This window comes from Punica granatum, chromosome 2 (genome assembly GCF_007655135.1).
Source record: "Punica granatum isolate Tunisia-2019 chromosome 2, ASM765513v2, whole genome shotgun sequence".
NCBI classification, from domain to species: Eukaryota; Viridiplantae; Streptophyta; class Magnoliopsida; order Myrtales; family Lythraceae; genus Punica; species Punica granatum.
Window position 1 is genome coordinate 30,673,444 of NC_045128.1, and position 11,477 is coordinate 30,684,920.

The 11,477-nt window shown below is 38.5% G+C and overlaps 1 protein-coding gene across 1 annotated transcript; it reads left to right on the top strand.

The window, feature by feature from the left end:
- The first annotated feature begins 395 nt into the window (after positions 1-395).
- LOC116194458 (protein ENHANCED DISEASE RESISTANCE 2-like) lies at positions 396-7,901 on the top strand. Its single transcript, XM_031523266.1, has 21 exons — positions 396-1,052; positions 2,193-2,267; positions 2,351-2,404; positions 2,491-2,556; positions 2,645-2,706; positions 2,875-3,008; positions 3,370-3,416; positions 3,510-3,610; positions 3,768-3,863; positions 3,941-4,005; positions 4,105-4,176; positions 4,367-4,513; positions 4,787-5,079; positions 5,598-5,661; positions 5,787-5,962; positions 6,399-6,500; positions 6,589-6,639; positions 6,745-6,888; positions 6,974-7,069; positions 7,193-7,294; positions 7,483-7,901. Exons 1-21 carry the CDS (start codon positions 900-902, stop codon positions 7,573-7,575), a joined length of 2,193 nt encoding a protein of 730 aa, XP_031379126.1. The 5' UTR covers positions 396-899; the 3' UTR covers positions 7,576-7,901.
- Positions 7,902-11,477: the final 3,576 nt, after the last annotated feature.

Here is an 11,477-nt window from a genome sequence, read left to right on the forward strand (position 1 = left end):
TAGAACATATTCATGGGTCAACAAATGCAATGATACTACGTTACTTATAAAAAGTTGACGTACCGAGTGAGCATGAACTTGATGCTTTCACGATAGGATTGAAGAAGTCACCAAAAAAATTGTTACAAACAAACATATGAATCGGCTCATTAGATATATATATATATATATATATATTTACGTTAAAGAAGAATTATTTACGAGTTTCCTTTGTAGAGAAGTAGGACTTTTGTGACTTTTTACTGTATATATATATATATATATATATATATATATAACTTGATCTCCGGCTTATCATTAGGTTGGAAAAGTGGTGTATCTGACTCGAATTCAAGTCCTTCCTGAAGAAGGGGAAAAAAGGGGGTACTTGGCCAAAAAAAAATGGGGGGTGAAAGACAGAATGGCAATCTTGTAACTTTACGAGGTTGCGTTGTTTCCCTCCTAGCTGTCTCAAATTGGCAACAAATCAGCCGTTGGTTCTCAACAGAGTAAGTTAAAACTTAAAATACAGCCCAAGAAAACAAACCAAAACGAGAAAAAAAAAAAAAAAAAAAAAACAGAGACGCCAAAGGGAATCCATTAGCATTCTTTGAGGTTGAGCCCGAAGGAAGGAGAATAAAAAAGAAAAAACCCAGAGGGACCGGCATTCTCTTTATCGATTCTCTGATTCCCCACGCTGGGATCAGAGGATCATCTCATCCTCTCACCCCCTTTCCTTTCTTTTTCTTTTTTTTTTTAATCTGTTCTGTTAATTTTATGATCATCTGTTGTTGTGTCGACAAATTCCTAGTGTCATAGAGAAAAAAAAAATTTACGTGGGAAAGGAACAAACTTTGATGGGTTCGAGGAGGAGGAGAACAACCCATCTTTGATACGGAGAAAGCAGGGGTTTTTATGAGATGGGTGATTCCAAGACAGAGTCGAAAATGGAGGGCTGGCTGTATCTCATTCGCTCGAACCGGTTCGGGCTTCAGTACTCCCGCAAGCGTTATTTCGTCCTCAAAGATTGCTGGCTCAAGAGCTTCAAGACTCTCCCCATCAATGACGAAGAGGTATGGACATTCTCGTCATCCAACATCAACAAACCATATTCTTGTCTTACTTTCCCATGTTTTCTACTGTGGCGTCGTTTTCCATAAGAAACTTGCTTGTCTGTGGATTGAGACAATGGGTCCATGTTCGGAAATTTGTTGGGTGCTCTTAGGATTACGCACCTTATGTCTGGGAAATTCAGAAAAAACGTTCCTCTGCATTGAGGAATGAAGGTTGCGGGTGGTGTAGTGATTTGTTGTTGACAACGAATGTTTGTTGTTCGAAAACATGATGAGAACTGCACCAAATGTACCGTCGACTAACTGCAGCAAACGTGGTGGAGGATCATTTGCCTGATCCTGTTATGACTTCATTTAGTAGGTATTAGAAGTGTCATTATGCCGAGAGAATATATGATGATAGGTCTTTTTTGATCTCGACAAATTTCATATCTTTCGTGTATTTGGACATTTGTTATTCACGCTGTTGATGGTCAATGGTAATTGTGTTTGCGTTTACCCGAATAAAAATGAAAAATTCCAGGTAGTGCTTTTTTGTGTATCCGCTCGTTGCAAAATTGATTGTAAAAGTTTAAGTTTCCCATTTTGTAGAAATCTCTTACTGACAAAGTTTCTCAATTTCCACCGAAAAAAAAAAAAGTTTCTCAATTGGTTTGTAGTTCTGGAAAAATTCAGTTTGAAATTTAAAAGCAGTTGGTGGAAGGTGTTCGTTGATTTGCAGAAAAAACATTAACCGAAATCATGGAATTGTTTGTCTTCCTTATGTAGAAAAGTGAATTTTCTATGTATGGAAAGTCTAGTAAAGACGAGCTTCTCGTCTTAAATGGATAGCCTTCTTCAGGTGTTTGACTTTTCTCCTTATCTGAACTTTGAATTCCATAACAGTGACAGCAAAATGAGTGGTTCTCAGAATTTTAGTCCACTGTCTATTGGAACAGTAAACTTTATGAAACGGAAAAGCCTTGCCCCTAAATCCTTGTTTCATAATTCCTTGATACTTTTCAGGTTTGATCCCACTCAGCTAACTTTGTTATGCAAACTGACTAGAGATAACAATTGGACAAGTTTTTGTTTTCTTCACGTCTTTATCTTACAATAATTAGTTCGGAGGATCTAAATGGAATTTTTTCTTCTCTTTAGGAACCCATTCGAAGTGCTGCTATAGACTCGTGCATACGGGTTACAGACAATGGAAGAGAATGCATTCAGCGAAAAGTATGAATCTTATTAATGCACCTCCAGTTTCCTTTTTCAAGTTTAAGATAAGATACGCATCTCTAATTCGATTCAACCTGCAGGTGTTCTTTATTTTCAGCCTTTACAATACATCTAATCACAATGATCAGCTCAAGGTACTGGGAAAAATAACTGGCATAATTCTACTCTAGTAAATTTTCAATAAGTGGTTATATTCTTGACAGAAATTTTGACTTCACAGTTGGGAGCAAGCAGTCCAGAAGAGGCAGCAAGATGGATTCGCTCGTTGCAGGATGCTGCCGCCAAGGTCCGTAACTAGTAGTGTATGTATATTTTTCTTGACGGTGTTTCATTTTGCTCACAGTAAAGGCTTGATTTTGTACTCCATTGTTCAGGAACGCCCAAATCCTGCGATGGACTTCGTTTCCTATTCTAAGAGGGGATGGCCATATTTCAGGTATACAAGTCACACTTAAAACAAATTATATCTAATAGTAGTTTCACTCTCAGGTTATAAATTCACCTTGTTCATTCGTAGTTTTTATTTTTTAAGCTTAAAACATCGGCTGGTCAGAAGGACATGAGTCTGTTTACCTTTTCTGATTTTTTTTCCCCCATGTACCAGGATTTGTACCCCTTCAAGGAAGCATTGTCGCAAATTCTCTATGGATTGGACATCGTGCTCCTCTATGCATACAGAGGCAATGACATCTGATGTTGTTGCTCCTTCTCCATGGAAAATATTTGGTTGTCAAAATGGTGAGTTGAAACTTTTGTTGTTAAAAAGCATAGTTTCAAAATTTTCCAGTCAGATGACAATGGATTTTAGAATTTCACAGGGTATCAAAGCCCAGGTTCGAGTCTCCATGATCATACACTTTTTCTCTCATAAATCCATTTCCATGCATTATGCCTTCATCATTACATTGCACAGTAAAGGGAAAACGTTTTAGTAACATGCACTCATCTAATAAACTTATTGATCGTTTGAGAGTGATCTTGGTAAAATTTCCCGGTTCCTTTTTTGCACCCTGCTTTCCTTCCTGTCTATTCTTAGTTTTTTTGTGTTCGAGAACAGACTGCTCTAATGCTAATAATAATTTGTTTATCTGTATCTAAGGGCTTCGCCTTTTCAAGGAATCGAAAGACTGGGATTCGGGTAGAAGGGTAAGTGTACTTCCATGCTTCTGTCAATTCACTTGTACAGAAATCCTCTGTTTTCATGACTGCAATTACGCTGTCGCCAAAATTATCTTTCAGCATTGGGATGACCATCCAGCAATAATGGCCGTTGGAGTGGTTGATGGTACTTCTGAGGCCATTTTCCGAACGCTGATGTCTCATGGTCCCTCCCGCTCAGAGTAAGCAGTGCTTCGCTTCTTTTTTTCTTTTTATTTGGCTGATATATAGTTTGTTCAATCTAAGTTTGAGGAATAAAAAGTGCCTATAGGTTTGATTTAACAGAAATATTTCAACAAAAGTAATTTGAATTAATGAATTTTTTTCAATGTCATGTAGATGGGATTTCTGCTACTACCGAGGGAATGTGGTCGAGCACCTTGATGGTCACACTGATATCATTCACGAACAGTTGTACAGCGACTGGCTTCCCTGGTATATTCAGTTCCATAATCACTTGGTGTTTAGCTATAATAAATGAGTGATAAACTAATCAAATTCTCAATTTGCAGGGGGATGAAAAGGAGAGATTTGCTTCTGCGCCGATACTGGAGAAGGGAGGATGATGGCACATATGGTTCGTCTATTTTTTACCACGATACTGTTATATTAGATCTTACAGCTTTGATTTTATTTTCAATTTTAACTTCTTTTCATCTTCTTGGTGTTTTCGCAGTTATTCTCTACCATTCGGTTTTCCACAAGAAGTGCCGGCCACAGAAAGGCTATATTCGAGCTTGCCTTAAAAGTAATGTATGCTTTGGATATGTTTATACATCACATTTTTCTCCTCATAGTAGCACATTGTGTCAGTTCTTGTGTCAAGTGACCTCTGAAAACGTGCTGTGTATGCTTATTTGCAAGAGTACATTCTACATTCCAACTTTATCATATTGACTTTTGTCTTTTTCCCTTATCTTATTTAATGAAACATGCAGGTGGAGGCTACGTGATCACTCCTATAAATCAAGGAAAACAATCACTTGTGAAGCACATGCTTTCTGTTGACTGGAAGTTCTGGAAATTGTATTTACGGCCAGCATCAGCCCGAGCCATTACAATTCGTATGCTTGAGAGAGTTGCAGGTACCTTTCTCTCAGTAACAGTAGAGAGTTTTCCTCTTTCCAGCGACCAACTATCTACTTGTCCCGCCATTTTCCAATCTCTTTAGTGCCTGCGAAAAAATCGAAACTTGTGTTCTCATACCATACTTACTTCTTGTCCTTTTTCTTCATATAGACTACTGTCACATATAAAAACAAAACCTGCGCTCTACTGCCATGCTAAGTCATAAGGCTGTTGGCTCCGACCACTTTTGCATTTGAAAACCTACTGATATTAATTTACTTGTTTTGCAGCATTAAGGGAGATGTTTAAGTCCAAATCAGGGAAATTTTCATCGGAATATTCGTGCGGGGAGTTGACGAGAGACATCGTGTTGCCTCAAAGCGAGGAAGAAGTCAAGAAGGAAGTTCAGGCACTGGAAGATAGCATCCCTGAGGATGAAGTGGAGAGACCGGTTTCTCAGACTGCGAGCTTGATGGAAATGCACGACACTGCTGACGAATTCTTCGATGTTCCCGAGCCAGCAGATTATGATCACTTGGAGAATGAGTGGTCAACCGAACTGAGTCCAGAGCTTGAGTCTCCGGTACTTGTTCTCGCTGTTACCAAGATTGATTCATCCTGTTTCAAAGAAAAACTAAAATGCGCCTCTCCATATGCATCTTTTTCGCCCTTTCGCTTCTTCTCCAGTCTATTTCCGACCCATTATTCTGATCGTTCTCTCCCATGGGTTGGACCTTATTCGTGAACTCCATAGCCGTATGCATAATGAGGAAACCTGTACAAGAGAAAATTACAAACTGCATTTGGTTCTTTTTCCATAAGGATCCTCTGGTTCACGAAGCTGGTCCATATTCTTCATTCTAAAGTTATTAGCGAATCACTCAGGTGAATGTGTGATGTCTTTCATTGCTTTTTCGGGCGTGTTATTTTATACAAGATACCCGACAAAGTCTCACCTCCATTTTATTCTTACTTGAAGATGTAACCAATTTTTCTTTTTTCTTTGGCTGATAGGAGATGTAATACCTCATCAAAGTTATTACTTGTCTATGTGCTTTAGTGGGTTCTAATGCAGTTGCCTTCAATGAAACATTCTCTCAGAATCTGTGCCAGCCGAAGTTTGCTTCAGCTGCCTGCTTGGTGAAAAAGCTTCACGATCTTGCTGGTAAGTCCTTTTCCTGCAATGACTCGTCCTTTTATTCTTATTCTAATTTCTAATGTGAAACCTCGGGGGCGATGCTTGTGTTTATGATTCTAAGCTTGTGAGAATTTTTTTCCTGTTGTTTGCAGTTCAGAAGAAAGGTTACGTGGATCTGCAAGATTCGGCTCGAGATGAGAGCACGCCCTGCTGTTACGGAGCTACTCTTCAGAACGACCCGACTTGCAGCCTGCCTTGCAGTTGGGCCGGTGGCGATCCTTCTTCATTCTTAATACGTGGAGAAAATTACTTGCAAGACCACCAAAAGGTATCTTCTAATTTTATCCTCCCCGAAACTCTGTTATCTCCACGATAAGTGGAAAATAAGAGTTGGAGAAATCCACAAGAAATCGTCATTTTTTATTGTGCCGAGAACCTTTCCTAGAATAATAACACATTCTTAGGTGATGAAAAAATTTCCTAAAAGCTTAAACACATAAGATGGTCCATCAAACATGTATAGTAAGCATGGTTACGTGATACAACGCAAGAACTCACTCACGTATGTGCTGGCTCAGTTCATGCAGACAGAAACATGGAATGATATTGAACAAAGACATGTATGCCAAGAACAGGAAGAGGGGTTTTACTTGAGGCTACAATCTGGCTTTAGTACCATTATAAGATTTCAGGTGCTGAAAGGATTAGGAATAGCCGCTAGACCAAACTTAATCATATTCTTTTTTTTTTTTGGCCCCCACCAGATTAAGGCAACAACCACTCTGATGCAAATGGTCGGTGCGGATTGGCTGAGATCCGACAAGCGAGAGGATGATCTTGCTGGTCGTCCTGGTGGTATTGTTCATGTATGAACTGTCAATAAATTCAACAGTCCCTGGTATTTATAGCTCGACTACTAGAACATTCTCTTGATCTATTAACCGGTTTATGCAGAGATACGCTGCACGTTGCAGCCCAGAGTTCTTCTTCATTGTGAACATACAGGTGTGATTTTTATGAGCCAATTCTCTTTCATCTTGCTTTTGATGGAATTCATCATAAAACTAGAAATCGAAAAAGAGTTTTAATCCTAGCCTAACTATGAACCAGGTCCCAGGCACAACGACGCACAACTTGGCTATGTACTACATGTTGAAAACGCCACTCGGAGAGCATCCTTTGTTGCAGAGGTTTGTCAATGGTGATGATGCCTATAGGAATTCAAGGTTTAAGCTCATTCCCTATATCTCCAAGGTAAGTATATGCATTAACTTTTGGCAATTTTTGAATGAGTGAGAACATTTCCGATCAAATTTTGACTTATTTGTTTGTTCCACAGGGTTCATGGATAGTCAAGCAAAGCGTTGGAAAGAAAGCGTGTTTGGTCGGTCAAGCGCTCGAAATAAATTATTGCCGGGGAAAGAACTACTTGGAGGTAAACTATCAAAATCGATTATAAGTAAAAACATAAATGTAACAAGAGCTGGATTCTTTTAGACATCATCGAAATCCTCAGCTGAGTTCTGATGTGTGAATCTTTCCTTTTTTGAACGTTCAGCTTGATGTCGACGTTGGGTCTTCAACTGTGGCAAGAGGAGTGGTCAGTCTCGTTCTTGGCTACCTGAACAATTTGGTCATCGAGATGGCTTTCCTAGTACAGGTATTGCAATTTCTCGTTCACATGATAACAGAGTGAGATTCAACCTTCTTGAATGACTGCTTCTTAGGCGTTAGTGAGGGATGTTCGGGTCATCGTCAGATATTCTGCTTGCTAATATTAGAAAATCTGTCATTTATGCCTAAGTTTTTTTGTGTGAACATAAGAGATGACACGAGGAAATCTTACAGGGCAACACACCTGATGAGCTCCCTGAATGCCTTCTTGGCACATGTCGAATCAACCACCTCGATGCATTGAAATCAGTTCCAGTCGAGCAATGAGCCATTGACAGAGTCCGGGGCCTCAAGAAAGGTATGGCGATGGAGAAAAAAGGACGGCAGAAAGTTTGAAATCATTCTCGGCGACCAAGTTGTACATACGACACAAACATTTTTCTCAACTGATTATCATAATTAATCACGACTTGGCAGGGGGAAAAAAACCCTCAAAATTTTTACCCCGATTCTTATACGATCTGTAAAGAGCTGATGATATTCCAAAATTTCACATTCATTCTTGGGCGGTGGGGTTTTATGTAATCTGTTGGATTCATTCTTATGCTAACACCAATCAATATTAATTCATTATGAAGCTGACCCTTAATCTACGTATCTTTCAGTTCTTGTTCCATGAAAGTAATATTTGATCATCCCATTTGTTTCCTCTCACGATAAGCACAGGTAGAGGTGGCCAAGGGGGTGGATCTCGGTGTTGGACCGGGTTTGTTGGGCCGAAGGCCCATATATAGAGGAGCAGTCATTTCATCATAGTATAGTATCTAATACTGAAAAGTTTAGGCAGAGATTCGAGCGGAGTCGGAGCATTTGTCTCCTAACCCTGGATGTCCTTACCTGGACCACCGGTCGACTCATATGGACCTTCTCGTAACTCTTTTTACCTCTTAGCAGGCTAATCTAGCTTGATCTAAATTAGTCGGAACTCTTTGTAGTTCTAGATAGTCGGATGCACACCGAACATTTCTCCAATAGTAGGTTGATATTTGCCCCTCAACTGGGGAAAGTTTAAACAAGTTAGCAAAACATAATTCTCAGAATGACCTCACAAAACTTCGGGGTAGCGTTGCCCATGAAATCCAAGCAAGCCCATGGGCAGAACCGTCATTTTCCCTGCTTCGAAAGTGTTGACGACAACGTGGGGCCCACAGTTGTGGCTACTGATTCAAGCGACCACGTGCCACGTGGTTCGAACCTAAGATTTTCTTAAAATTTTATTTTTTATTATTATATATCCTAATAATAACGTTTTGCTTAATCCCATGCCAACAAACAAAGAACATAAATTATCTCACAAGTTTTTCAACAGATGCGTTATATTAAAATTTATAAATTCAATAGAATTCAATTTAATAGACGTAAACTAGTAGAATATCATTTGATATAAAACAAATATTGTATAAATATATTCGACCAGTTTCTTTCAAAATCTTCATCGCCCATCTTGCACATCTTGCAACTAAATACTTTTTGGCGCTTATAGGTTGCCCTGACCCCATTGTTTTTTTTCTGTTTTTCTTTTATGTCCTAACATCACACGCGTCTTTTTTTTTCAGAAGGAAAGAAAGAAATTAAATGCATTTCAATTTCCCACATAATATCACATACATTTTCTGAACTATAGTAGAACATTATTGTTGTCGAAAGTCCAAAATCAATTGCTTTTTGGCCATTTAAGTACAAATTAAAGCCTCGCGAATCAGAACCACGTATATATTTCTTATAATTATGTCATAAATTTATGACACTTCCATTTGAAATCAGTCCATATTTATTTATAAAATCCATCTTATGCAATTAATCAGTAGTGTATGCAACTTAATGAATCGTTATCGAACTTGCAAAAAAAAAAAATCCTCCTCCCATGCAACTTGCCCGTTTCTTTTTCAATCAGTGATCAGTTCCAATATTTCATATGCAAAAGATTTTATTTAAATTCTTTGATGTGATTCCATAATTAAGCATTTTCTAGAAAAAAAAATGTCTATACCTCAAAAAAAAGGAAAAGAAAGAAAATGAGTAAATGGCACAAAGTTATATACTTAAATGACGAGGAAAAATCAATAAGATTAATTGAATTATACATAAGGGATTTTATATGGTGACAATTTGTCATGGTGACAATGTTGTACTTCATACATAAAGGTATGACACTTTTCTTCAAAAGCATAGTACTTTTGATTATAGGGGCTTGTACAATCATAAATTTTCAAAGTATTAGGTCACACTTTTCAATATAAAGTATCGCATTGACACGGTGACAATTAAACACCATAAAAAAAATCCCTATACAGAATACGATGATCATTAACAGCATATATGTGTTAAGAGTTACTAAAAATATGGTGTGTGTATATGTATATATGTATATATATATACATTTCTATAATAAGTAGTGGAATTTTCTTCTTTTTAAATTTAAGGAATTGTGAGTCAAAAGAATCTCCGTAGGTGCTTCGAAGCTACGTACATTAGTACGTAGATCACGAGACACCGGTGGACAGTAGAGAGAGACAAGTCAAACATTGAACGCACCGACGCTGGAGGATGCAATGGGCAGGGCAGGGCATGGGGGATGATTCTTGATGACGACCTGCCCGTCGTCGGTGGAGGGACACTGTCAGGGGGCAGACGTCACCTGCTGCAGCCGGTAGATTCTGTCGGCGAGGCAATGTGTCGGCACCGACACGCCAGATTCATTCCCGGTGGAACACAGATACAGATGACATGTTATCTCATCGGTTTAACAATATTAAGGAGCTATCCACCATTGTCCCACTCATAACGTGCTCGAAGAAAATCGGGCATTAAAGTTTCAAGAATCCGATTGCTATATCCACTTCGCTTCCTTGCCATTTCGTAGCAAGTTAAAACTATAAGGATTAACACCCGGGAGTTAGTGCGGTGTCGGAGAAATGCATATGCTTCGTAGCAAGTCCGTTAAGCTACGTTCAGACAAAGTCCCCACGAGCAAAGAAAATTCATATAGCGAGAACATCCACTAGAATGTGTATATTTAAAGAAAATTTACAAGAGTATATAATGCTACTGATCAATAGTAAGTCTTTTGAACCTTTTGCGTTGCTCACTTAAAATCGTTATAAATTGTCTATGTGAGATCATCGGTTGAGCACTAGTCTTATCGCATATTGATGTGACCGGTGATATCAAAATCAATGAGAGGGAAATATGTAAATGGTATACATACATGTCGTTGTTAGCCAATCTAATGTTCTTGAAGTTAATATTTTCGTGGCCAAAAGAAAAAGAAAATCATTGAAAAAATTAATTTCTAAGATTATATATGTCTTTAGCCTTTGTTGTTGAAATACGTTATTTCACACGGAAAAATTAAAAACGAAATCGCAAGATTATATAAGATTTGAATCCAGTAACTTATCAACTTAAGCTTTTAGGTTTCAGGTGAACTCAAGGTTATGTAGGTCCAAGTGGGAATTTTACATGGTATTAGAGCGGGTTATGCTTTCGCGTGCTCATGTGGGCTTACACCACGCCATATTCAGTTTCGAGACAGCCAAGAGTGCGCCTCATGTTAATCGAGCCCAAGAGTGGCCTGGTCCAGTTCCGAGATAGCTAAAAATGCACCTCTAACTATGCCCGAGTGTGGAGTTCGAGGCTAATTTGGTATTTGTCCATCCTTGTCCGAGCACGGAAGAGAATGTCCGGCTCATTCAGTTGTTAAGGGCGGATGTTTAAGGACACGTGACACGTGTTGGACCACGCCTTACCATGTAAAGGTGGGTGTTGAGATACGTTATCCCACATAAAAAAAATTGAGAAAGAAACCACAAGCTTATATGAGGTTTGGATCCAACAACCTATCAGCTTAAGCTTTTGGATTGCGGATGGGTTCAAGTCCGTGTAGGTCCAAGTGGGAATTTTACATTTATATAGATTTCGAGTTCGAGTCTTGTAAAAGGAGAAAATCTTTGATTGTGAGAGTTTTACCCTTTAATAAACCGACTCAACTCGAACTGAATTAGTCATATCCCGTTAAGCTTCCAAATACCAAAGTACACATAAAAAAAATCACTTTCTCATATAATCCTTAAATTAAAAAGAAAAACTTCCTCATACAATTATTATATTTTTTTAGAATTTCAAAATTACCTTCGGGGAAGGGGTTTAGTAAACTGATTTTGGCGTGG

Coding starts and splice junctions, on each gene's coding strand:
- LOC116194458 (XM_031523266.1), top strand. CDS start 900: ATGGGTGATTCCAAGACAGAGTCGAAAATGGAGGGCTGGCTGTATCTC. Junction 4,006..4,104: donor GGAGGATGATGGCACATATG/GTTCGTCTATTT, acceptor GTGTTTTCGCAG/TTATTCTCTACCATTCGGTT. Junction 5,963..6,398: donor ACTTGCAAGACCACCAAAAG/GTATCTTCTAAT, acceptor GGCCCCCACCAG/ATTAAGGCAACAACCACTCT.